This window comes from Oncorhynchus masou, chromosome 1, assembly GCF_036934945.1.
Source record: "Oncorhynchus masou masou isolate Uvic2021 chromosome 1, UVic_Omas_1.1, whole genome shotgun sequence".
Lineage (NCBI taxonomy): Eukaryota > Metazoa > Chordata > Actinopteri > Salmoniformes > Salmonidae > Oncorhynchus > Oncorhynchus masou.
In genome coordinates, this window is record NC_088212.1 from 43,393,867 (window position 1) to 43,419,254 (window position 25,388).

Here is a 25,388-nt window from a genome sequence, read left to right on the forward strand (position 1 = left end):
CCCTCGCTACATATTCGTCGCAAGACCCACTGGCTCCAGGTCGTCTACAAGGCCATGCTAGGTAAAGCTCCGCCTTATCTCAGTTCACTGGTCACGATGGCAACACCCATCCGTAGCACGCGCTCCAGCAGGTGTATCTCACTGATCATCCCTAAAGCCAACACCTCATTCGGCCTTTCGTTCCAGTACTCTGCTGCCTGTGACTGGAACGAATTGCAAAATCGCTGAAGTTGGAGACCTTTATCTCCCTCACCAACTTCAAACATCAGCTATCTGAGCAGCTAACCGATCGCTGCAGCTGTACATAATCTATTGGTAAATAGCCCACCCATTTCCACCTACCTCATCCCCACAGTTTTTATTTATTTACTTTTCTGCTCTTTTGCACACCAATATCTCTACCTGTACATGACCATTTATCAATCCAGTGTTAATCTGCAATATTGTAATTATTTGCCTACCTCCTCATGCCTTTTGCACACATTGTATATAGACTCCCCTTTTTTTTCTACTGTGTTATTGACTTGTTAATTGTTTACTCCATGTGTAACTCTGTGTTGTCTGTTCAAACTGCTATGCTTTATCTTGGCCAGGTCGCAGTTGTAAATGAGAACTTGTTCTCAACTAGCCTACCTGGTTAAATAAAGGTGAAATAAAAAATTAAAAAATAAAATATGCCTACTGTACGATAGCTAGCAAATCAATGAGCTAAATAACATTACAAATCCTGCGAAAATGTTTTATTTCTACAATTTCCAAAAGCTAACCAAACAAAAATGTCATTACTTTTACGAGATGCGTTTGTGCCGTCGTGTATTAGTAGCACAATTTCTAACTTATTTACATTCATTTTTACTTACACTTATATGTTCACTCCATATTGATGTTGAGGTTATAATTTTTGGCTGACTTTTCTTAGCGAATGTACATCATCACGAATTGCATTATGGGGAGTTTCAGGCCCCGGAGTGAACATAATTGTACACTCGCCAACTCGACTAAAAACGAGGGCTGAGGGGCTTGCGTTGCAAACTACCCTTGCTTGGTTAATCATTTGGACCTCCCTCAAAAATGGTGATGGGGATTCCCCCAAGGGCATAAGATGAGGGTAAGTGGACGAGGGTGTGACTTTTATGAGTTTGAACCGCAGCCCTTGTCGAGGAGGAACAACAAATGTGCTCCTTGAGTGATAGGGGGTGTGGCTAGGTCTGTGTGGAAAGGGGCATGGAGGGCGATAGGGAGAGTGAGTGAGAGAGAGAGTGCGGAGAGAGATGACTGAAGTAGCGAAGTACTCATCGCTTTTGATTGGCTCCTTGGTATACAACGAAGGTTTAGAAAAGGCTGAGCCTCCACTCAAAGAGAAATGGATGCCCTTCATATGTGTACTGATCAGAGCAATTTGTCTGAACGTCCCTTAATGTCAACACACAAACACACACACACACAGCTGAGGTGGTACAGGGTTGGGTCACAGCAGTTCATTCACATCCGTGGATTTGTAAAAAGGTCTTATCAACAGCCTAGTGTGTGTGTGTGTGTGGGTGTAACTCCTGTCTTGTTCATTTCCATTGATCACATCAGCGAGCTGTGCCTTGACTTGACGTTTTGATCTAATAATATGACTGGGGCTGAAGGAGGTGAATATGCTGGGCACAGCTAACCACAACACACTAGGACAAAGGCACACACACATATACACACTGTATGCCCATCAGTTTGAGATTAATATGCCCTGACAGAGCTCAGAGTTCTCAAAAAGAACACACAGACCAAAAAAAAAGGTGTGTGTGTGTTTCCCAGTGGACCTTTCATTCCCTGTGTCTCCCTCCCAGGTCACTTCAAGCCTCTCCCCACTCTCATTGACGTGAAAATGCTACTACAGACACAGGAATATCAATTAACATATGTGTGTCGCTAGGTGGTTTGTGTGTGCGTTTGCGTTCCTGTGTGTTTCATTGTCTTTTGATTCATTCCAGTTCTGTTCGGTCCTGCTGAGCCCTGCTGCAGCCCCACTCACACCCCCACCACGCAGATCAAAGCCACACTGGGCCCTTCATACACATATAATATTTAAATTGGCTGAGTTTGTTTATTGTGCAGGCTTGGCTTGGCTTAGCTTAGCTTAGGCAACAGCTCACTGAGCTGAGGACAGACTGTGTTTCGAGTGAGGCAGGGTAGAGCGACATGGGTGGTGTAACACCCCCCCCCCCTTTTACAATGTCGTCTTCATCATCACTATCGCCATCATCCTCTAAGGCAGCAGGGCTGGTGATTGAATCGGGTATCTAGAATGTAGGCTATTGAAGCACATACAGAAGACATATAGAAACTAGTCTACAATCATCCCCCCTCCATACGTTCAACCACTAAGGTCACACCGGAGCGCTATTGACAACTAGAGAAAGGGAATATGAACCTCTAGCATGCCTTGTCAATCACTCACTGGCACAGCTGCAACCTGTCTGAAGCAGTTTATTTAAAAAAAGCCTAGTTCTCCACTAATCTGGAAAACCTTGCCTGATTGCTCTAAACTTGTGGTCCCAAACTTTTTATAGTTCCGTACTCCTTCAAACATTCAACCTCCAGCTGCATACCCCCTCTAGCACCAGGGCTAGCGCACTCTCTCAAATTTGTTTTTTTTCCCATCATTGTAAGCCTGCCACACACACACTATACAATACATTTATTAAACAAAGAATGAGTGTGAGTTTTTGTCACAACCCGGCTCGTGGGAAGTGACAAAGAGCTCTTATGGGACCAGGGCACAAATAATAATATAATAATAATCAATAACTTTGCTCTTTATTGAACTATCTTACATATAAAACTGTATTTGTTCATCAAAAATTGTGAATAACTCACCACAGGTTAATGAGAAGGATGTGCTTGAACAGATGCACATAACTCTGCAATGTTGGGTTGTATTGGAGAGAGTCTCAGTCTTAAATAATTTTCCACACACAGTCTGTGCCTGTATTTAGTTTTCATGCTAGTGAGGGCTGAGAATCCACTCTCACATAGTTATGTGGTTGCAAGGTACGTGGTTGATTAAATTACATTTTCACAGAATCGCTTGTTGCAATTTCAATGAGCCTCTCCTGTTCAGATATTGGTAAGTGGACTGGAGGCAGGGCATGAAAGGGATAACGAATCCAGTTGTTTGTGTCATCTGTTTTGGGAAATTACCTGCGTAATTGCGCAACCGACTCACTCAGGTGCTTCGCTATATCACATTTGACATTGAGTTCATTTGCACACACAAAATCATACAATGATGGAAAGATCTGTGTGTTGTCCTTGTTAATGTAGACAGAGCTCCAATTTCGTAATCATAGCCTCAATTCTGTCCCTCACATTGAATATAGTTGCGGAGAGTCCCTGTAATCCTGGGTTCAGATCATTCAGGCGAGAAAAAACATCACCCTGATAGGCCAGTCGTGTGAGAAACTCTTTATCATGCAAGCGGTCAGACAAGTGAAAATTATGGTCAGTAAAGAAAACTTTACGCTCCCGTCAATACTTTGCCCCTTGACAACCAGCGCACTGCTGCATGTTGTAAAAGCGTTACATGGTCGCTGCACATATCATTGCATAGTTCAGAAAATACACGGGAGTTCAGGAGCCTTGCTTTAACAAAGTTAACCATTTTCACTGTGGTGTCCAAAACGTCTTTCAAGCTGTCAGGCATTCCCTTGGCAGCAAGAGCCTCTCGGTGGATGCTGCAGTGTACCCAAGTGGCGTCGGGAGCAACTGCTTGCACTCGCGTTACCACTCCACTATGTCTCCCTGTCATGGCTTTTGCGCCATCAGTACAGATACCAACACATATTGACCAACAAAGTCCATTTGATGTCACGAAGCTGTCCAGTATCATCTCCTGTTGTCCTGGTTTCCAGTGGTTTGCAGAAGAGGATGTCTTCCTTAATTGATCCCCCAAAAACGTAACGGACATATACCAGGAGCTGTGCCAGGTCCGCCACGTCTGTTGACTCCTCCAGCTGTAACGCATAGAATTCACTGGCTTGTATGCGAAGCAGTAATTGCTTCAAAACATCTCCTGCCATGTCACTGATGCGTTGTGAAACAGCGTTGTTTGATGAGGTCATTGTCTGTATAGTTTTTTGGGGCCTTTTCCCCCAGCATTGTCCCAGCCATATCCGCCGCAGCAGGAAGTATTAAGCCCTCCACAATAGAATGGGGCTTGCCTGTCCTAGCCACTCGGTAGCTCACCATATAAGACGCTTCTAGCCCCTTCTTATTAATGTTATCTGTTGCTTTTATACCTGTCTTACTACTCGAAAGTCGTCTTTATTCTCGCTCAAAAAACTCATTTTTCAAATTGTCATGTTTTGTTTCTAAATGTCTGCCCAAGAGTGACGTTTTCATCGAGTTGTGAGATAGTACTTTTGCACATATAACACATTGTGGTTGAGGAAAGGCACGACTCCCAATATAAGTGAACCCCAAATCAATGTAGTTCTCAGCATATTTTCGATGGTTCAACGTCCCTGTTTGTTCGGTGCTTTCCCGGTAAGGGGGCAGTAGCTCTTCGGCTGCATCAGATTCACAACTGTCAGTGTCCATACTAGCTGGGCTTACAACAAATGTAGAATTACCCCAGACAATTTGGCCACTTGCAATTTTATTGGCTTCTAATTAATTTTATCGTGCAAACGCCTGCAATTACCTGCTAAGGGAAACTTTGGTGTGTGTGTGTCCGTGCTTGCATTCCGTGTGTGTGCATCTGCTTGTGTCAGATGCTGCATCAGCCCCTAGCAAAGTGTCCAGTCTCTCATCCCCGCCCTTGGCTCCCCTTTTGCACTATCAGAGATTTAACCCAGAGAGAGAACTCGCTTCAATCTCTTTACTGCCCTGAACCGCCCGGCTAACCACCAAAGCCCCTGTAGCCATGACAACGCTTAGATGGAATCCTTTTGGCTTTTACCCATTGGCTTGTCTCAGTCAGTCATTGTAGAGTGTGGAGGGAGAGGAAGCTGAGATAAGGAAGGACTCAATTCTATGTGTCTGTAAATGCCCACCTGTCGTCTCCCTTTAAAAAAAAATATATTTAACTAGGGAAGTCAGTTAGGAACAAATTCTTATTTACAATGACGGCCTACCGGGGAACAGTGGGTTAACTGCCCTTGTTCAGGGGCAGAACGACAGACTTTTACCTTGTCAGCTCGGGGATTTGAGCCAGCAACCTTTCGGTTACTGGCCCAACGCTCTAACCACTAGGCTACCTGCTGCCCCCATGTGTGAATGCAATAAATATATAATAACCTCTGTTACATTGGAGTGGAGAATGTAGGGGGAAAGTAGAGGGCTGCAATTGATGTTGTCCCCCTTTCTGTAGAGATCTCTTTTTTTCCTCGTTTCTGCAAGTCGATTTGGCCTACCTCTCCCTCTCTGAAGTGTCTCCCCTCTGAGTCTTTATGAAGAGGGATGATTTCAGCATCGTATTATAAGATTATTGCTCCTGAAAGAGTCCCTGAGCCCCTCTTCCTCTCTCTAGCATTTTCTGTCTCCTTTCTTCCCCTGCTCTCTCTCTCGCTCTCGCTCTCTCGCTCTCTGTCTCCCCCTGTCCCTCTCTCCCCCCCCTCTCTGTCTCTTCCCCCTCTCTCTCTCGCTCTTCCTCTCACTCTCTCACCCTCTCTCTCTATCTCTAAAGCTTAGCGAGGGTCTACTTCAGTAGAAAGTGTTGTTGTTATCTCATGCTGCTCTTCATAGGCTACTGGGGTACCATAACAAACAGCATACGACGATGGGATGAAGGGGTCGGAAAACAACGGGCTCACTCCAAAGATGTTGATATTCTTGCAAAGAGGTTTAGACCCAAAACAGACACTTACTTTTGCAGCACACAACCTTCTATGACAGCTAGCTAACGTTTGCGATTTAACACAAAACAAGCGGAATGTGTGAGCTTGTGTTAACGTTTACAAACTAGCCATTTCCCTTGCTGAACGTACTTCTGGTAAATAGAAGTGTGCTGTCAAAATATCTCTAGTCACCGGGTTCTATAAAGGAAGATAGTGTTTACCTTCTGCCCTTTTTACAGAGTCACGTTGACCTCTTTCTTCCTGGGATCAATACCTATTACAATGAATGTCTCATTAAATAACATGGGGAACATATCTCAGGCAGAACCCAGGACACACGCTGGAAGTAATTCATTTAGCAGGAAGCTTTCTGAAAATGTTGCTTAGTAACCAGCCAACTGAGACTGGTTCATTTTAAAGCTTTTTTTAATGAACGTTAGCTATCATCTTTGCTAGTCGTCATAGCTTCTGTTATGTGGCTGGTATGATTGGGGTTTAGATTCCTTGCTAAGTGACACAGTCAGTAATGGTGTCTTCACCTCCACATTGTGTAATTCCCTTATGGTTGACACTAATGGATTACTGATGATCATGATCATGATGGCGATGAAGGCAATTGAGATGATGATTGTGATGCTTCTTGAAACCCTTGCCAACACCCCTTCTTCAGGCCATACTTGGACCATTCCAAGTCCTTCTAAATCTAATAACATTGGGACAGAGCTTGTAATGTAACACCGGGTTTCTCCTTGTGATGGACAGAACCTGCACCCACCTTCCATCACCTCTGATCCCAGGATCAGGCCCTTTCCCCTGGGCTCGACCTCTAAAGGCCCCACTGCCAAGCTGTCGCATGAAAGCAGCTTACTCCATGCTTGGTGGTTGTCAAAGCTGGGGAAATGAATACAGTGTGGTTCCTGCTCCCTGTTAGCAGATAGAAAAAGAGAGGTTTAAAGACACACTTCTCTAAAACTCTGTTTCCACCCTCTATCAGCCGTAAACAAAGACCAGAATGAAAACATTGAACGTTGTATTTTACAAATGTGAATCCATCACAGCGGTTGGAAACAGAGATCGAGGAGTGTGGCTTTAGTTAACCCCCTAGGATCAGTGTTTGGAGTGACCAACGACACTCTGTTGATTCATGCTTGATCACACTGCTTTGCTTCATCTTGGCCATGTCGCAGTTGTAAATGAGAACTTGGTCTCAACTAGCCTACCTGGTTAAATAAAGGTGATGCTTCATCCAACTATCTGTGTGTAGGTAGAGGAGGTGGTGGACGTGGGGACATTTGCTGAAGAGGACATCCACATCCCTAGCATCTACATCCACAGGATCATCAAGGGGGGCAGCTACGAGAAGAGGATAGAGGTGGGCCTCCAGACATCTCAGTGGATTCATACGGGGTTGCAAAATTCTCGTTATTTCCTATGAATTATAGACTTCCTGTTATCTTTTGGACTAAGTTGATGTGCAATCAAGTCCTCTCTAACCCTGTTCTAGTACCATGAGGAATCAAATGAATGGCAGTATTACTGTTTAAAAAGAGTTGCAAAAGTTCCAGTAACTTTCCCAAAATTCCCAGGTTTTCCAGATATCTCTGTTGGAAGATTCTCGAAACTAGGAGGGAATAAGCAGGAAATCTGAAAAACCTCCAACCAGGATTTCTGGAAAACCTGGGAATTGTCAATATGGAAGTGTGGGTAATCAATTGGTACTAAGCCGAAATGACTGAATTGTCTCTCTCTCTCCACTCTTCAGAGGCGTACAGTGCAGAAGGCCCAAGCAGAGAAGCCAAAACCAAAGAAGGACTCTGACATCGTACGAGAGAGGATCATTCGCCGGGCAGCTCTGGAGTTTGAGGATGGGATGTATGGTATCCTTGAACATGAAATGGGAGATGACTGAACAAATCATCAATGACATCTCACCAAAAGGTGGATTAATAGTAAAAGCGTTTAAATGTACTACTATATTGGTGCTGCCCTATGTACAGTTGAAGTCGGAAGTTTACATACACCGTAGCCAAATACATTTAAACTCAGTTTTTCAAAATTACTGACATTTTAATCCTAGTAAAAATTCCCTGTCTTAGGTCAGTTAGGATCACCACTTTATTTTAAGAATGTGAAATGTCAGAATAGTAGTACAGAGAATGATTTTCTTCAGCTTTAATTTTTTTCATCACATTCCCAGTGGGTCAGGAGTTTACATGCCACCAAATACTAATTGAGTGTATTGCCTTTAAATTGTTTAACTTGGGTCAAACGTTTTGGGTAGCCTTCCACAAGCTTCCCACAATAAGTTGGGTGAATTTTGACCCATTCCTCCTGACAGAGCTGGTGTGACTGAGTCAGGTTTGTAGGCCTCTTTGCTCGCACATGCTTTTTCAGTTCTGCCCACAAATTTTCTATAGGATTGAGGTCAGGGCTTGATGCCATCTATTTTGTGAAGTGCACCAGTCCCTCCCGCAGCAAAGCACCCCCACAACATGATGCTGCCACCCCCGTGCTTCATAGTTAGGATGGTGCTTTTCGGCTCGCAAGCCTCCCCCTTTTCCTCCAAACATAACGATGGTCATTATGGCCAAACAGTTCTATTTTTGTTTCATCAGACCAGAGGACATTTCTCCAAAAAGTGCAATCTTTTTCCCCATGTGCAGTTGCAAACCGTAGTCTGGCTTTTTTATGGCGGTTTTGGAGCAGTGGCGTCTTCCTTGCTGAGCGGCCTTTCAGGTTTTGAAGATATAGGACTCGTTTTACTGTGGATATAGATACTTTTGTACCTGTTTCCTCCAGCATCTTCACAAGGTCCTTTGCTGTTGTTTTGGGATTGATTTGCACTTACCGCACCAAAGTATGTTCATCTCTAGGAGACAGAACGCGTCTCCTTCCTGAGCGGTTTGACGGCTGCGTGGTCCCCATGGTGTTTATACTTGCGTACTATTGTTTGTACAGATGATCGTGGTACCTTCTGGCATTTGGAAATTGCTCCCAAGGATGAACCAGATGTGTGGATGTCTACAATTTTTTTCTGAGGTCTTGGCTGATTTCTTTAGATTTTCCCTTGATGTCAAGCAAAGAGGCCCTGAGTTTGAAGGTAGGCCTTGAAATACATCCACAGGTACACGTCCAATTGACTCAAATTATGTCAATTAAGCCTATCAGAAGCTTCTAAAGCCATGACATCACTTTCTGGAATTGTCCAAGCTGTTTAAAGGCACAGTCAACTTAGTGTATGTAAACTTCTGACCCACTGGAATTGTGATACAGTGAATTATAAGTGAAATAATCTGTCTGTAAACAATTTTTTGAAAAATGACTTGTCATGCACAAAGTGGATGTCCTAACCGACTTGCCAAACTATAGTTTGTTAACAAGAAATGTGGAGTGGTTGTAAAACAAGTTTTAATGACTCCAACCTAAGTGTAAGTAAACTTCTGACTTCAACTGTGCATAGACATGGAATCACTGGTCATTTTAATAATGGAACACTAGTCACTTTAATAGTGTTTACATGCTGCTTTACTCATTTCATATGTGTATACTGTATTCTACTGTATTTTAGTCAATGCCACTCCTACATTGCTCGTCCTAATATTCATATATTTCTTAATTCCATTCTTTATCTTTTAGATTTGTGTGAATTGTTAAACACTACTCCACTGTTGGAGCTAGGAACACAAGCATTTCGCTACACCCACAATAACATCTGTTAAATATGTGTATGTGACCAATACAATTTGATTTGAAATTGGGAAAGTTCATTATCCTTGACAAACCAACCCCATCAGTTAACCCAGGTTTTGGCATCGGTAGTGCAGAATCAGATTAGATCAGGGTACTAGTATGTCTTTCATGTATTCAGTGTGTGTTCTTTAACGTTAACCCCTGTCAGCTAACCTGGGCATTGGCATCCCCATGCTGGCCAGCAACTTCATCCAACCTGACATAACTGTCCACCTGCAAAGCGAGAACGGCATCCTGGGATTGGTAAAACGCTCATATAAACCCCCCTCACTGTAAAACCATACTAACATGGTTTGACAACAGGTGTTGGGACTGACGTTCTGAAACGTGCCGGATTCTTAACCCAACATTGTGGTGATTGCGACCATCTGCCTTCTTTTTCCTCCATCCATTATTTGTACACACAGCTGTGGGCTGTGTTAACAAAGACTGCAGCTCCACCAAGCCTTTCACATCAATTCTGTTGTCAGAGAAATTTCCGCAGAAATATGCCAATGCCTCATTTGTGAGAATGTTTCCCCAATTATGAATGTCAGGTAAAGAGATATGATGACAGAAGCTCTCTTCCTCCCCTCCTCCTCCTTTTATAGTGCTGTAAAGAAACAAGGACTGTTCCTTTGTTGAAGGGAGAGAAAGTGTGTGTGTGTGTGTGTGTGTGTGTGTGTGTGTGTGTGTGTGTGTGTGTGTGTGTGTGTGTGTGTGTGTGTGTGTGTTATGGTGCTTAGAGACCGGATGTGTGTCATTGTGTGATGAATGTGTGTGTTCTGTGTAGGGCCCCTACCCCACAGAAGACGAAGTGGATGCTGACCTCATTAACGCCGGTAAGTGATTTTTGCCTCACACACACACACGAAACAAAGCAAACTATCTCGTTTATGAGAGATGTTGACATTTCCCCCTGTGTTTGTGCAGGTAAAGAAACGGTGACTGTGCTTCCAGGAGCTTCCTACTTCTCCAGTGACGAATCGTTTGCCATGATCAGAGGGTAACGGCAGTATAACTGATTTATTGCTGTTTGAAGTCATCGAGACAGAGGGCTCTGTGTTTTTGTTTGTGCGTTATAGTCAAACTCTAGGGGGCTAGGTTAGGGCTGAATGATCGGGCAACTGTTTAGGCTAAGGGTGATCAGGAGAAGGAAACTGTAGGGATGTGGGGGCAGGAAGTTTGTGTTGTGTGGGTGGGTGGGTGGGTGGGTGGGTGGGCGCATATTGGGGTTGTCTCTAAAAGTAGTGGTTGTCTGACCATTATTGACAAGATGTGGATGCCATGAAGCATAATGACCCTTTGTGAGACACATGAAGTCCTATTGAATATGGAATCGGAGACTCACTGATCATGATATTGACACTGAGAAAGAGACACTAGGATTAGCTTGGACAGTGGAGCATCAAAAACATCACATTTTCTGTCGAGACCTTGGGATGATATACACAACATGGACAAAAGTAGGTGGACGCGCCTTCAAATTAGTGGATTTGGCTATTTCAGCCACACCCATTGTTGACAGGTATATAAAATTGACCACACAGCCATGCAATCTCCATAGACAAACGCTGGCACCGTCATAGGATGCCACCTTTACAAATGTATGCCCTGCTAGAGTTGCCCCGGTCAACTGTAAGTGCTGTTATTGTGAAGTAGAAATGTCTAGGAGCAACAACGGCTCAGCCGCAAAGTGGTAGGCCACACAAGCTCACAGAACGGGACCGCGTGCTGAAGCGTGTAGTGCGTAAAAATCTTTCTTCGGTAGCAACACTCACTACCGAGTTCCAACCTGCCTCTGTAAGCAACGTCAGCAATGTCAGCTCCAACTGTTTGTCGGGAGCTTCATGAAAGGGGTTTCTGATGGCCGAGCAACCACACACAAGCCTAAGATCATCATGCGCAATGCCAAGCGTTGGCTGGAGTGGAGGAGTGGAAACGTGTTCTCTGGAGTAATGAATCACAAATCTGGGTTTGGCGAGAGAACGTTACCTGCCCCAATGCATAGTGCCAATTGTAAAGTTTGGTGGAGGAGAAATAATGGTCCGGGACTGTTTTTTTGTGGTTCGAGCTAGGCCCCTTGTTCCAGTGAAGGGAAGTCTTAATACAATGCCATTCTAGATAAGAAGGCCCTTTCCTTTTTCAGCATGACAATGCCCCCGTGCACGAAGTGAGATCCATACAGAAATGGTTTGTCAAGATCGATGTGGAAGAACTTGACTGGCCTGCACAGATCCCTGACCGTAACCCCATCAAACACCTTTGGGATGAATTGGAAAGCCGACTGCGAGCCAGGCCTAATCGCCCAACATCAGTGCCCAACCTCACTAATGCTCTGAATGGCTGAATGGAAGCAAGTCCCCGCAGCAATGTTCCAACATCTAGTGGAAGGCCTTCCCAGATGAGTGGAGGCTGTTCTAGCAGCAAAGGGGGACCAACTCCATATTAATGCCCATGATTTTGGAATGAGATGTTCGACAAGCAGGTGTCCACATACCTTTGGTCATATAGTGTATATTAGATAAATAGATGTTGTCTGAGCTCAACAAAACTGCCATGAAACCATGAAATGCTGCTTAACAACCATGGCCAAGCCCTGATTTGTAAGCCTTGTATATTAGCTGTTAGCTATTGTTGACCATGCAGCTCGGCAAAAGCGATGGCGATAATTCACGGGTTGATATTGATTTCTGGATCAGTTGAGACTCGGCCCACCCACCCTATAGAAGTAGATCTGTTTGTCCACCCGTGGAAATCCAATAAGATTCATAAATACAGAGGGCTAATGGCCAATGTGCCAGAGACCGCACAAAGACATGGCTCATACACACACACAGACATGCTGGTTATAGTGAGTCATTGCACTGCAGTGTCTATGCTCTGATTTTACAGGGTATCTGGCTGTGTGTGCCCTTCCCTCCCACTGACTCACTAACGCACACACACAAACAGAGGGAGATAGAGAGACGCATACACACTGTCCCTCTTAGATCTGAGCATGGTGCCACTGGTGTTAAAAGTTGATCCGGTGAAGGTGACGTAAACAGTTTTGGGTGGGTTTCTGCAGAGATTTCTGAAACGCATGACATTGGCCTGTCGTTGTGTGTGTAGCTCAGGTCTCTCTCTCCCTGTGGCACAATGTCTCCTTGTCTTGTCTCAGAGGTGAGGTGAAGGCGAGGGAACATGGCTATTCTAATTGGCTGCCACCTGTCTGATTACACCAGCTGTCCTATTACCAGAGTTACAAATTGAAACCATCCTACTCCTCACCCCTCCCACACAGAGTTAATTAGAATGTCTTCATAGTTTAATAGCACATGTTTAATCATGTGGAACAACCCAACATCATTCTCTCTATAACTCAGAACACAGTTGATGTTTCTTATGCCTTTGACGAGGTATCAAACCCTCCTTCTGTCTCTATTTGCCACGTTTACCTTGTTGGTGATTGATGGACTGATTGGGTTAGTTAATTGATGTATAGATTGATTGATACGGTGATTTTTTGTCTACTCTGCAGTGGTCACATCAACTTGACGATGCTGGGAGCCATGCAGGTTTCTAAGATGGGAGACCTGGCCAACTGGATGATCCCGGTACGAACATCACCATAGTTACTATCAGTGTTTCCCCTAGCATGGCTTTAGCAGGATGGGCCCCCCTGCCTCTCTCTGTTATCCTGTCTACAAATGGTTATTCTCTATCCTTGTCAATTATTATTATTATTGAACTTATGGTTGTTTACTACCCTGAATGTGGCTTCAGAGGCATATGACCCCCACTTAAGAAGAAGCTGGCATACTTTACTGTGTGGTACAAGGTCATGGTTCCTCTTCTATTGATGCACAGAGCTATAGCACAGGGAGAGACAACACAACAAAAAATTGTATTTCTTCACTGCATTTTCGTTTTTGTTGTCTCTCTGACACGGACTGCACACTCCCTCTCTCCACTGCACGCCTCTGTGTGTCGTTACGTTGTAGACAAACATGTACAGTTTACCAAACCAGCGTGCCTCTGGCTCTGCCCCTGCTCCTCGGTCTGCCATTATGACCTGTAGTATAATTTCTGACCTATGGGGAGCGGTAATGGAGTGACTGTGTGGTAGGTCAGTTATTACCTGAGGCTGTAGCCACTTCCAGCCCCTCAGCCAACCAGATCAAGCAGCGGCGTGAGGGCAGAGACTACAGAGGCTTAATGGAGGTTAGCCACTAGAATCACTGCTCCTAATACAGGGCAGCCTAGCAACACCACCCACAGAGCTACTGAAAGCTGGAGAGGATTGACAGCAGGAACATGCTCAACGCAAATACTGTACGTCTAGAATTTATTTGTATTACGCTCAATGCAAATACTGTACGTCTAGTATTTATTTGTATTACGCTCAACGCAAATACTGTACGTCTAGTATTTATTTGTATTTATTAAGGATCCCCATTACTCTTCCTGGGGTCCAAAAACACCAAGTACCCACATTAAATATACAGTTGAAGTCAGAAGTTTACATACACTTAGGTTGGAGTCATTAAAACTCGTTTTTCAACCACTCCACAAATTTCGTGTTAACAAACTATAGTTTTGGCAAGTCAGTTAGGACATCTACTTTTTGCTTGACACAAGTCATTTTCCCAACAATTGTTTACAGACAGATTATTTCACTTATAATTCACTGTATCACAAATCCAGTGGGTCAGAAGTTTACATACACTAAGTTGACCGTGCCTTTAAACATCTAGGAAAGTTGGATTTAAAAGCTTTTGATAGGCTTATTGACATCATTTGAGTCAATTGGAGGTGCACCTGGAGATTATCTTGGCCAGGTCACAGTTGTAAATGAGAACTTGTTCTCATCTGGCCTACCTGGTTAAATAAAGGTGAAATTAATAAAATACATCAATTTCAAGGCCTACATTCAAACTCAGTGGCTCCTTGCTTAACATCATGGGAAAATCAAAAGAAATCAGCCAAGACCTCAGAAAAAAATTGGAGACTCACTGATCATGATATTGGAGCATCAAAAACATCCCGTTTTCTGTCGAGACCTTGGGATGATATACACAACATGGACAAAAGTAGGTGGACGCGCCTTCAAATGAGTGGATTTGGCTATTTCAGCCACACCCATCGTTGACAGGTATATAAAATTGACCACACAGCCATGCAATCTCCATAGACAAACGCTGGCACCGTCATAGGATGCCACCTTTACAAATGTATGCCCTGCTAGAGTTGCCCCGGTCAACTGTAAGTGCTGTTTTTGTGAAGTAGAAATGTCTAGGAGCAACAACGGCTCAGCCGCAAAGTGGTAGGCCAACTGTTTGTCGGGAGCTTCATGAAAGACGTGAAAATTTTCATGAAAATTTGTGGGCAGAACTGAAAAAGCATGTGCGAGCAAAGAGGCCTACAAACATGACTCAGTTACACCAGCTCTGTCAGGCGGAATGGGCCAAATTTCACCCAACTTATTATGGGAAGCTTGTGGAAGGCTACCTAAAACGTTTGACCCAAGTTAACCAATGTAAAGGCAATGCTACCAAATACTAATTGAGTGTATGTAAACTTCTGACCCACTGGGAATGTGATGAAAGAAATAAAAGATGAAGAAAATCATTCTCTCTACAATTATTCTGACATTTCACATTCTTAAAATAAGGTGGTGACCCTAACTGACCTAAGACAGGGAATTTTTACTCCCTGGAGTAAATGTCAGGTAATTTGAGAAACTGAGTTTAAATGTATTTGTCTAAGGTGTATGTGAAAATCCAACGTCTACAGTGAAACAAAATATAAAACAGTGAACTATGTTTGTACTGAATGAGCTAAAGATAAAACAGTACATCATATAACATTTTTACACCACCACATATCCACAACACCAAATGTTCACTACCACCATACAACAATATCACAATGTGTGCGTATGCATGTGTCTGGAGCTTTTTGTGTGTGCCTCTTCACAATCCCCATTGTTCCATAAGGTGTATTTTCCCTGCTTTTTAAAGCTGATTTTACTCCTTGCATCAGATACCTGATGTGGAATAGAGTTCCATGTAGTCATGTAGTACTGTGTGACTCTCATAGTCTGTTCTGGACTTGGGGACTGTGAAGAGACCTCTGGTGGCAAGTCTTGTGGTGTATGCATGAGTGTCCGAGCTGTGTGCTGGAACTTTAAACAGACAGCTTAGTACATTCAGCTTGTCAACAGCTCTTACAAAAACAAGAAATGATGAAGTCAATCTCTCTTCCACATTGAGCCATGAGAGATTGATATGCATGTAATTAATATTAGCTCTCTGTGTACTTTAAGGGCCAGCCGTGCTGCCCTGTTCTGAGCCAACTGCAATTTTCCCAAGTCCCTCTTTGTGGTACCTGACCACACTACTGAACAGTAATCTAGGTGTGACAAAACTAGGGTCTGTAGGACCTGTCTTGTTGATAGTGTTGTTAAGAAGGCAGAGCAGCGCTTTATTATGGACAGACTTCTCCCCATCTTAGCTTCTGTTGTATCAATATGTTTTGACCATGACAGTTTACAATCCAGGGTTACTCCAAGCAGTTTAGTCACCTCAACTTGCTCAATTTCCACATTATTCATTACGAGACATAGTTGGGTGTTATGTACTTGAGTGAAGACCCAAAAGCGGTTTTAACAGAAAACAGAGTTCTTTAATGAAAAACAGGAATGGCATAAATCCTCTTCCAACGTTGACAATGGAACAAAAAGAACGTAGTATAGTGCAGGATGCACCTGCCAGGCAGACTCCGACAGGATAGGACAAGGTGGAAGCAAACGAGACGACAGCTTGCTTCTGGCATCAAAAACACAAACAAGAATCAGACACTGAAAGTAGCAGGAACAGAGAGAGAAATAGAGACCTAATCAGAGGGGGAAGAGAGAACAGGTGGGAAAGAGTGAAAGAGCTAGTTAGGGGAGATGTAGAACAGCTGAAGAATGAGAGACAGAGAAGGTAACCTAAAAAGACCAGCAGAGAGAGACAGAGTGAAGAGAAAGGACAGGAACAGACATAACAAGACATGACAGTACCCCCCCACTCACCGAGCGCCTCCTGGCGCACTCGAGGAGGAAACCTGGCGGCAACGGAGGAAATCATCGATCAGCGAACGGTCCAGCACGTCCCGAGAGGGAACCCAACTCCTCTCCTCAGGACCGTACCCTCCCAATCCACTAGGTACTGATGACCACGGCCCCGAGGGCGCATGTCCAAAATCTTACGAACCCTGTAGATGGGTGCGCCCTCGACAAGGATGGGGGGGGGGACGAGCGGGGGCGCGAAGAACGGGCTTAACACAGGAGACATGGAAGACCGGGTGAACGCGACGAAGATAGCTGGAGAAGAAGTCGCACTGCGACAGGATTAATGACCTGAGAAATACGGAACGGACCAATGAACCGCAGGGCCAACTTGCGAGAAGCTGTCTTAAGGGGAAGGTTCTGAGTGGAGAGCCATACTCTCTGACCGCAACAATATCTAGGACTCTTGGTCCTACACTTATTAGCGGCCCTCACAGTCTGCGCCCTATTACGGCAAAGTGCCGACCTGACCCCCTTCCAGGTGCGCTCGCAACGCTGGACAAAAGCCTGAGCGGAGGGGACGCAGGACTCGGCGAGCTGAGATGAGAACAGCGGAGGCTGGTAACCGAGGCTACTCTGAAAAGGAGATAGACCGGTAGCAGACGAGGGAAGCGAGTTGTGGGCGTACTCTGCCCAGGGGAGCTGTTCTGACCAAGACGCAGGGTTACGAAAAGAAAGACTGCGTAAAATGCGACCAACAGTCTGATTGGCCCGTTCGGCTTGACCGTTAGACTGGGGATGAAAGCCGGACGAGAGACTGACGGAAGCCCCAATCAAACGGCAAAACTCCCTCCAAAATTGAGACGTGAACTGCGGGCCTCTGTCGGAAACGACGTCAGACGGAAGGCCATGAATTCGGAAAACATTCTCGATAATGATCTGAGCCGTCTCCTTAGCAGAAGGGAGCTTAGCGAGAGGAATGAAATGAGCCGCCTTAGAGAATCTATCGACAACCGTAAGAATAACTGTCTTCCCCGCTGATGAAGGCAGTCCGGTGATAAAATCTAAAGCGATGTGAGACCACGGTCGAGAGGGAATGGGAAGCGGTCTGAGACGGCCGGCAAGAGGAGAGTTCCCAGATTTAGTCTGCGCGCAGACCGAACAAGCGGCGACAAATCGACGCGCGTCACGTTCCCGAGTGGGCCACCAGAAACGCTGGCGAATGGAAGCAGTAGCGTACCCCGAACGCCGGGGTGGCCGGCTAACTTGGCAGAGTGGGCCCACTGAAGAACGGCCGGACGAGTAGGAACGGGAACGAACAGAAGGTTCCTAGGACAAGCTCGCGGCGACGGAGTGTGAGCGAGTGCTTGCTTTACCTGCCTCTCAATTCCCCAGACAGTCAACCCGACAACACGCCCTTCAGGGAGAATCCCTCGGGGTCGGTGGAGACCTCAGAAGAACTGAAGAGACGAGATAAAGCATCAGGCTTGGTGTCTTTGAGCCCGGACGATAAGAAATAACAAACTCGAAACGAGCGAAAAACAGAGCCCAACGAGCCTGACGCGCATTAAGTCGTTTGGCTGAACGGATGTACTCAAGGTTCCTATGGTCAGTCCAAACGACAAAAGGAACGGTCGCCCCTCCAACCACTGTCGCCATTCGCCTAGGGCTAAGCGGATGGCGAGCAGTTCGTTACCAACATCATAGTTACGTTCTGACGGCGATAAGCGATGAGAGAAAAACGCGCAAGGATGGACCTTGCCGTCAGAGAGAGAGCGCTGAGAAAGAATGGCTCCCACGCCCACCTCTGACGCGTCAACCTCAACAACAAACTGACTAGAGATGTCAGGTGTAACAAGAATAGGTGCGGATGTAAAACGATTCTTAAGAAGATCAAAAGCTCCCTGGGAAACGGACCACTTAAAGCACGTCTTAACAGAAGTAAGGGCTGTGAGGGGAGCTGCCACCTGACCGAAATTACGGATGAAACGACGATAGAAATTAGCGAAGCCCAGAAAGCGCTGCAGCTCGACGCGTGACTTAGGAACGGGCCAATCAATGACAGCCTGGACCTTAGCGGGATCCATCTTAATGCCCTCAGCGGAAATAACGGAACCGAGAAAAGGAACAGAGGCGGCATGAAAAGTGCACTTCTCAGCCTTCACATAAAGACAGTTCTCCAAAAGGCGCTGAGGACGCGTCATGAATCGAGAGAGACGGTGAAAAAATCAGGATATCGTCCATGTAAACGAAAACAAAAATGTTCAGCATGTCTCTCAGGACGTCGTTAACTAGTGCCTGAAAGACAGCTGGAGCGTTAACGAGGCCGAAAGGAAGAACCCGGTATTCAAAGTGCCCTAACGGAGTGTTAAACGCCGTCTTCCATTCGTCCCCCTCCCTGATGCGCACGAGATGGTGGCGTTACGAAGGTCCAATTTGGTGAAAAACCTGGCTCCCTGCAGGATCTCGAAGGCTGAAGACATAAGAGGAAGCGGATAACGATTCTTAACTGTTATGTCATTCAGCCCTCGATAATCCACGCATGGGCGCAGGGACCCGTCCTTCTTCTGAACAAAAAAAAAAACCGCTCCGGCGGGAGAGGAGGAGGAGACTATGGTACCGGCGTCGAGCGAAACCGACAAATAATCCTCGAGAGCCTTACGTTCGGGAGCCGACAGAGAGTATAATCTACCCCGGGGGAGTAGTTCCCGGAAGGAGATCAATACTACAGTCATACGACCGGTGTGGAGGGAGAGAAGTGGCCTTGGAACGACTGAACACCGTGCGCAGATCGTGATACTCCTCCGGCACCCCTGTCAAATTCCTGTGAAGAAGAGACAGAGGAAACAGGAGGGATAGCAGACATTAAACAGGTCACATGACAAGAAACATTCCAGGATAGGATAGTATTACTAGACCAATTAATAGAAGGGTTATGGCGCACTAGCCAGGGATGACCCAAAACAACAGGTGTAAAAGGTGAACGAAAAATTAAAAAAGAAATGGTTTCGCTATGATTACCAGAGACAGTGAGGGTTAAAGGCAGCGTCTCACGCTGAATCTTGGGGAGAGAACTACCATCTAAAGCGAACAAGGCCGTGGGCTCGGTCCAGTCACTAGAGGCAGCGAGAGTGCGAAACTCAATAGAATAATCCGTTATGGATCGATTCCCCTGACATAGGGAAGACAGGGCCCTGGAAGCCTCCTCCCCAAAAACAGAACGGTCAAAAACCCGTATCATCTCCTCCTTAAAGTCCTGAAACTGGTTAATACACTCAGCCCTCGCCTCCCAGATTGCCGTGCCCCACTCACGCGCCCGTCCGGTAAGGAGAGAAATGACGTAGGCGATGCGGGCTGCGCTCCTGGAGTAAGTGTTGGGCTGGAGAGAGAACACCACATCACACTGAGTGAGGAATGAGCGGCACTCAGTGGGCTCCCCAGAGTAACAGGGCGGGTTGTTGATCCTGGGCTCCGGAGACTCGGAAACCCTGGAAGTGGGCGGTGGATCGAGGTGGAGTTGGTGAACCTGTCTTGTGAGGTCGGAGACTTGGACGGCCAGGGTCTCAACGGCATGTCGAGCAGCAGACAATTCCTCCTCGTGTCTGCCTAGCATTCCCTGGATCTCGACGGCGGAGTGAAAAGGGTCCGGAGCCGCTGGGTCCATTCTTGGTCTGATTCTTCTGTTATGTACTTGAGTGAAGACCCAAAAGCGGTTTTAACAGAAAACAGAGTTCTTTAATGAAAAACAGGAATGGCATAAATCCTCTTCCAACGTTGACAATGGAACAAAAAGAACGTAGTATAGTGCAGGATGCACCTGCCAGGCAGACTCCGGCAGGATAGGACAAGGTGGAAGCAAACGAGACGACAGCTTGCTTCTGGCATCAAAAACACAAACAAGAATCAGACACTGAAAGTAGCAGGAACAGAGAGAGAAATAGAGACCTAATCAGAGGGGGAAGAGAGAACAGGTGGGAAAGAGTGAAAGAGCTAGTTAGGGGAGATGTAGAACAGCTGAAGAATGAGAGACAGAGAAGGTAACCTAAAAAGACCAGCAGAGAGAGACAGAGTGAAGAGAAAGGACAGGAACAGACATAACAAGACATGACAGTTGGGGTTTAGGGTTTAGTGAATGATTTGTCCCAAATACAATGCTTTTAGTTTTGGAAATATTTAGGACTAGCTTATTCCTTGCGACCCATTCCAATACTAGCTGCAGCTCTTTGTTAAGTGTAGCAGTAATTTCAGTTGTTGTAGTAGCTGATGTGTATAGTGTTGAGTCATCCGCATACATAGACACACTGGCCTTACATAAGCCAGTGGCATGTCATTAGTAGAAATTTGAAAAAAGCAAAGGGCCTTAACAGCTACCCTGGGTAATTCCTGATTCTACCGGGATTATGTTTGAGAGGCTTCCATTAAAGAACATCCTCTGTGTTCTGTTAGACAGGTAACTCCTTATCCACATTATTCCAGGGGGTGTAAAGCCATAACATATACTTTTTTCCAGCAGCAGACTATGATCGATAATGTCAAAAGCTGCACTGAAGTTTAGCAAGACAGCCCCAACAATCATTTTATCGTGTATTTCTCTCAGTCAATCATCAGTCACTTGTGTAAGTACTGTGCTTGTTGAGTGTCCTTCCCTATAAGCGTGCTGAAAGTATGTTGTCAATTTGTTTACTGTGAAATAGCATTGTGTCTGGTAAAACACAATTTTTTCCAAAAGATTACTAAGGGTTGGTAACAGGCTGATTGGTCAGCTATTTGAGCCAGTAAAGGGGGCTTTACTATTCTTGGGTATTGGAATGACTTTAGCTTCCCTCCAGGCCTAAGGGAACACACTTTCTAGCAGGCTTAAATTGAAGATGTGTCAATATCATCCTCTATTATCCTCAGTCATTTTCAATTTTTCCATCCAGATTGTCAGACCCCGGTGGCTTGTCATTGTTGATTGACAACATTCATTTTTTTCACCTCTTTCACACTGACTTTACAGAATTTTCCATCATTTTATGTCATATCTTTATATCATTTATCTTTGTTTCATTGTATAGTTTAATTTTATTTATTTTACTCACATGGTTTCTTAATTTGCAATACGTTTGCCAATCAGTTGGCCTGCCAGACTTATTTGCCATACATTTTGCCTCATCCCTCTCAACCATACAATTTTTCAATACCTCATCAATCCAAGGAGATTTGACAGTTTTTACAGTCATTTTCTTAATGGTTGCGTGTTTATTAGTAACTGGGAAAGCAATTTCAGAAATGTGTCAAGTGCATGGTTGCTCCTCATTACACACCACAGACCAGCAAATATTCTTTACATCAACATATGCATCACTACAAAGCTTCTTGAATGACCTCTTACACTATATTAGGCCCAGCCTCTGGGACATTGGTTTTCCTAGATATGGTTATTATATTGTGATCACTACATGCTATGGATCTGGATACTGCTTTCACGCTAATTTCTGCAGCATTAGTAAAGATTTGATCAATACACGTTGATGATTTCATTCCTGTGCTGTTTGTAAATACCCTGGTAGGTTGACTGACTACCTGAACCAGGTTGCAGGCACTGGTTACAGTTGTAATTTTTTTCTTGAGTGGGCTGCTTGATGATAGCCAAATATTTAAATCACCCAGAAATTATACTTCTCTGTTGATATCACATACATTATCAAGCATTTCACACATATTATCCAGATACTGACTGTTAGCACTTGGTGGTCTATAGCAGCTTCCCACAATAATAGGCTTTAGGCGAGGAAGATGAACCTGCAGCTATATTACTTCAACTGTATTTAACATTTGATCGTCTCTAAGCTTTATAGGAATGTGGTTCTGAATATAGACTGCAACACCGCCCCTGTTGGCGTTTCTGTCTTTTCGGTAGATGTTATAACCATGTATTGCTACCACTGTATCATCAAAGATCTATCTTAGTGAGTTTCAGAGATAGAATAGGAATGTCATCTGTTACAAGCAAGTTATTGACTTAATGGACCTTGCTTCTCAGGCTGCAAATATTAATATGGGATATTTTTAGCACTTTTCTGGGTTTCTTGATTGTTTTTAATGCTAGACTTGCTCGTGTTATTTATATTGGAGCTGACAGTGAAGGGTGAGCTGCACAAAGGGGTCTTCCTACTAGGACATACCGCCTCAGTGCTAACTGATTAATGCATACAATAGCTGTAGGATCAACAGGTATTCAGGGCAATAAATTAAGTTACTTACATTGTGTTTGCCAACGCCCCTAGGATTATGTACATTTGATGCAGCATTATGACAACTCATTGTCACAATGGTAGGTATTAACTGAGCTGGTGTTGGGTCATTGATAAGTCATTGTTTCAACGTAGACTTGAAATGCGTGGACAGAGTCCAAGAGTCAAGATGATTTGGATGGACTCTGTCATTCCTGTAGAGTATCTTCTGTTTCCAGAAGGTGTCAAAGTTAGCTGTAAAAGTCACTCCAGCAGAGCTACAGTAATCTTTTAGCTAGATGTGTAATGCCAGTAGCCTGCTGAATCTTTCACACTCGCTGCCCAACGATGGTACTGGACCGGAAATAATTGGCAGTTTTTTTTGTCGTCTTTTAATGCTAAAATCAGTTCTTTAAAATACATTTTCAGATGTTCAGAGCTAGCCCTCCTCATGCCGTTTGACTCAACATGGACTACGACAGTGTCAGCTCCCAGCATCTGTCATAAAACAGTCGGAAGCAGCCTTGTGATGACCTGTACTCGTGCTCCTGGGTAGCACAGGGTTTTTGCCTTGGGAAACAAGATGTTTATCACCATAGAGCTACTTATGAAGCCCATTGATCTCTTAGCTTTCCCATTGGCCCTTTTTGTCTTTGGTAATTGATAATTAGCTGGCGGCCTACTTGATTCACTGTGTTATTCAACTAATGTCTTAATGCCGAGGACACACAAGGCACTGGATGAGCTTGTTCTGTAAGGGCAGTGACCGTTCATTCGTCTGTCTTTCTGTCTGTCTGACAGCTACACAAAGGAGCTACATACACCCATCTACCTCACCCCCCATCTCGTTTCAATCTTCATTATGTGGAACTATGAGAGGAAGGAGAGGAGAATTAAATGTCCCCGCTGCGATTCTGAAAATTATTCAATATCTAAAGATGGGTGTAAAGCGTGAAATTGGAAACGATTTACGTAGGAGTCGCAAATGCAGCGCGCCTCTGCAGCGATTATGTCGATTATCGATGCTTTTAATAAGCGAAATGTAGATGAACATTTTACGGTCCAGGGCTTTCAAATGCTCTTACAAGTGATGACTGTCAATCTCCTGCTCAGTCAGAGGCTGGCGGAACAACAACCCATGCAGAGCGACAACAGATCATCACATTCTGAACCTTATTGTTTTTCAGTTTGTAGCTAGACATGTTTTTGCGCATATTTTGATGAGACTCGCGTGTTCCTCGCTTGACTATTAGATTGGGATTGGGAGATGCTTGAATATTGCATCATGCATTTGCCTATCTGAGAAATCAATAGTACATTGGATACCAAGTGAAAAAAAAACAATGTGAAGTTGGACAATATTTCCTCCTTTTGGAAATGGAGCGGGTTTACAGCCCACCAGAATAGAATAGAGCAGCTTCTAAGTGTATGTGGTTTATGATGAATCTGTTGTTCCTCTCTCTCTGTAAGTGTTCATCTGATGGGCCTTAATGTGAGGAATGAGGCTGGGGGAGTAGTGCATGTGTGTGTCTACAGCCAGGCTCTGCTCTACTGATTGTGAGTCAGTCCCAAGGTACTGTTTAACTCCCTGTGGCGCCAAGGCTGCTCCTAGCCTGCTCCCTCTGTCAACTTCCAGAGACATCCATCTCCAAGGCTGCGTTCCAAATCCACCCTTAGACCCTACACTCGGGCACTTCATGTAGATCAGAAATTGGCAATCAGGTCACTTTGAAACCCTTTCCTAGTCACTTACTGACTCCCTCAGATTTGAGAGGCCTGGATAGGTATAAAGCAAAGACCGGTGTTGCTCATTCAGATCAGACGTAGGTTACTGGTTCTGGGATAGTAACAAAAGCCTTCACACAACGTATCTTTCCAGGACCTGAACTGGTGCCCTGTGTACAAGTAGTTAACACCATATGCCTTATTACCCTTCACGAATCCATCATTTGAGATCTGTAAGGACAGGGTTATTCTGACTGGAAGTCAGCCTTTGAGACGCTGAGCCTGTGGCCACTGTGGCTCAGACAGACGGCATTCTGGGATATTTCTTGTCCTCCAGGGTCCCTGTGGTGCTGACAGACGCCTCTGTGCCTCCTACCATCCGCCTCACGCTCACTCATGCTGTGAGCGTGTGCGTATGCGCACGCGTGTGTGTGTGTGTGTGTGTGTCGTGTACTCTGCCTGGTGATCAATCATGCTGCTCAAGGTTACAGTGTTGTGTGTGTGTGTCTGTGTGCCTCCTGCTGCCCCTTGCCTGCAAGTGTGTGCCTTCTGTCTTCTGCTCCCTCAGTCAGCTCAAGGTTATTCCTCTAAAACATGGTGTGTGTGTGTGTGTCTCTGTGTACCTACACCGTAGGTCTCAATTGTCATGTTTTGCTCTTTCAAGTTTTTCATATTTGACTGTAGGAGCTAGAGCATCAGGATGTGCAGAGAAAGAGGGTCTTTGTATAGAGTAGACTACACACACACCAAAAGAGGTTCTTGTCAGTAATCTTCCGTTTGTTCCATGCAGTTCGCTGTGAGAGAAAACCAATCTGAAATGGGTGCATATGCATATATGCATTAGTATTTTAACATTCAAAA

At 44.8% G+C, this 25,388-nt stretch overlaps 1 protein-coding gene across 2 annotated transcripts in view; it reads left to right on the forward strand.

Annotated features, from left to right (window-relative positions):
• Positions 1-25,388, forward strand: part of oxct1a (3-oxoacid CoA transferase 1a) — a 107,252-nt gene that overhangs the window by 48,022 nt on the left and 33,842 nt on the right. For both annotated transcript variants that reach the window (XM_064972621.1, XM_064972622.1), the window contains exons 8-13: positions 7,087-7,194; positions 7,585-7,699; positions 9,721-9,815; positions 10,345-10,393; positions 10,485-10,557; positions 13,075-13,150. In XM_064972621.1, the coding sequence (XP_064828693.1) occupies positions 7,087-7,194; positions 7,585-7,699; positions 9,721-9,815; positions 10,345-10,393; positions 10,485-10,557; positions 13,075-13,150 (516 nt within the window). The remainder of the gene's footprint in view (positions 1-7,086; positions 7,195-7,584; positions 7,700-9,720; positions 9,816-10,344; positions 10,394-10,484; positions 10,558-13,074; positions 13,151-25,388) is intronic.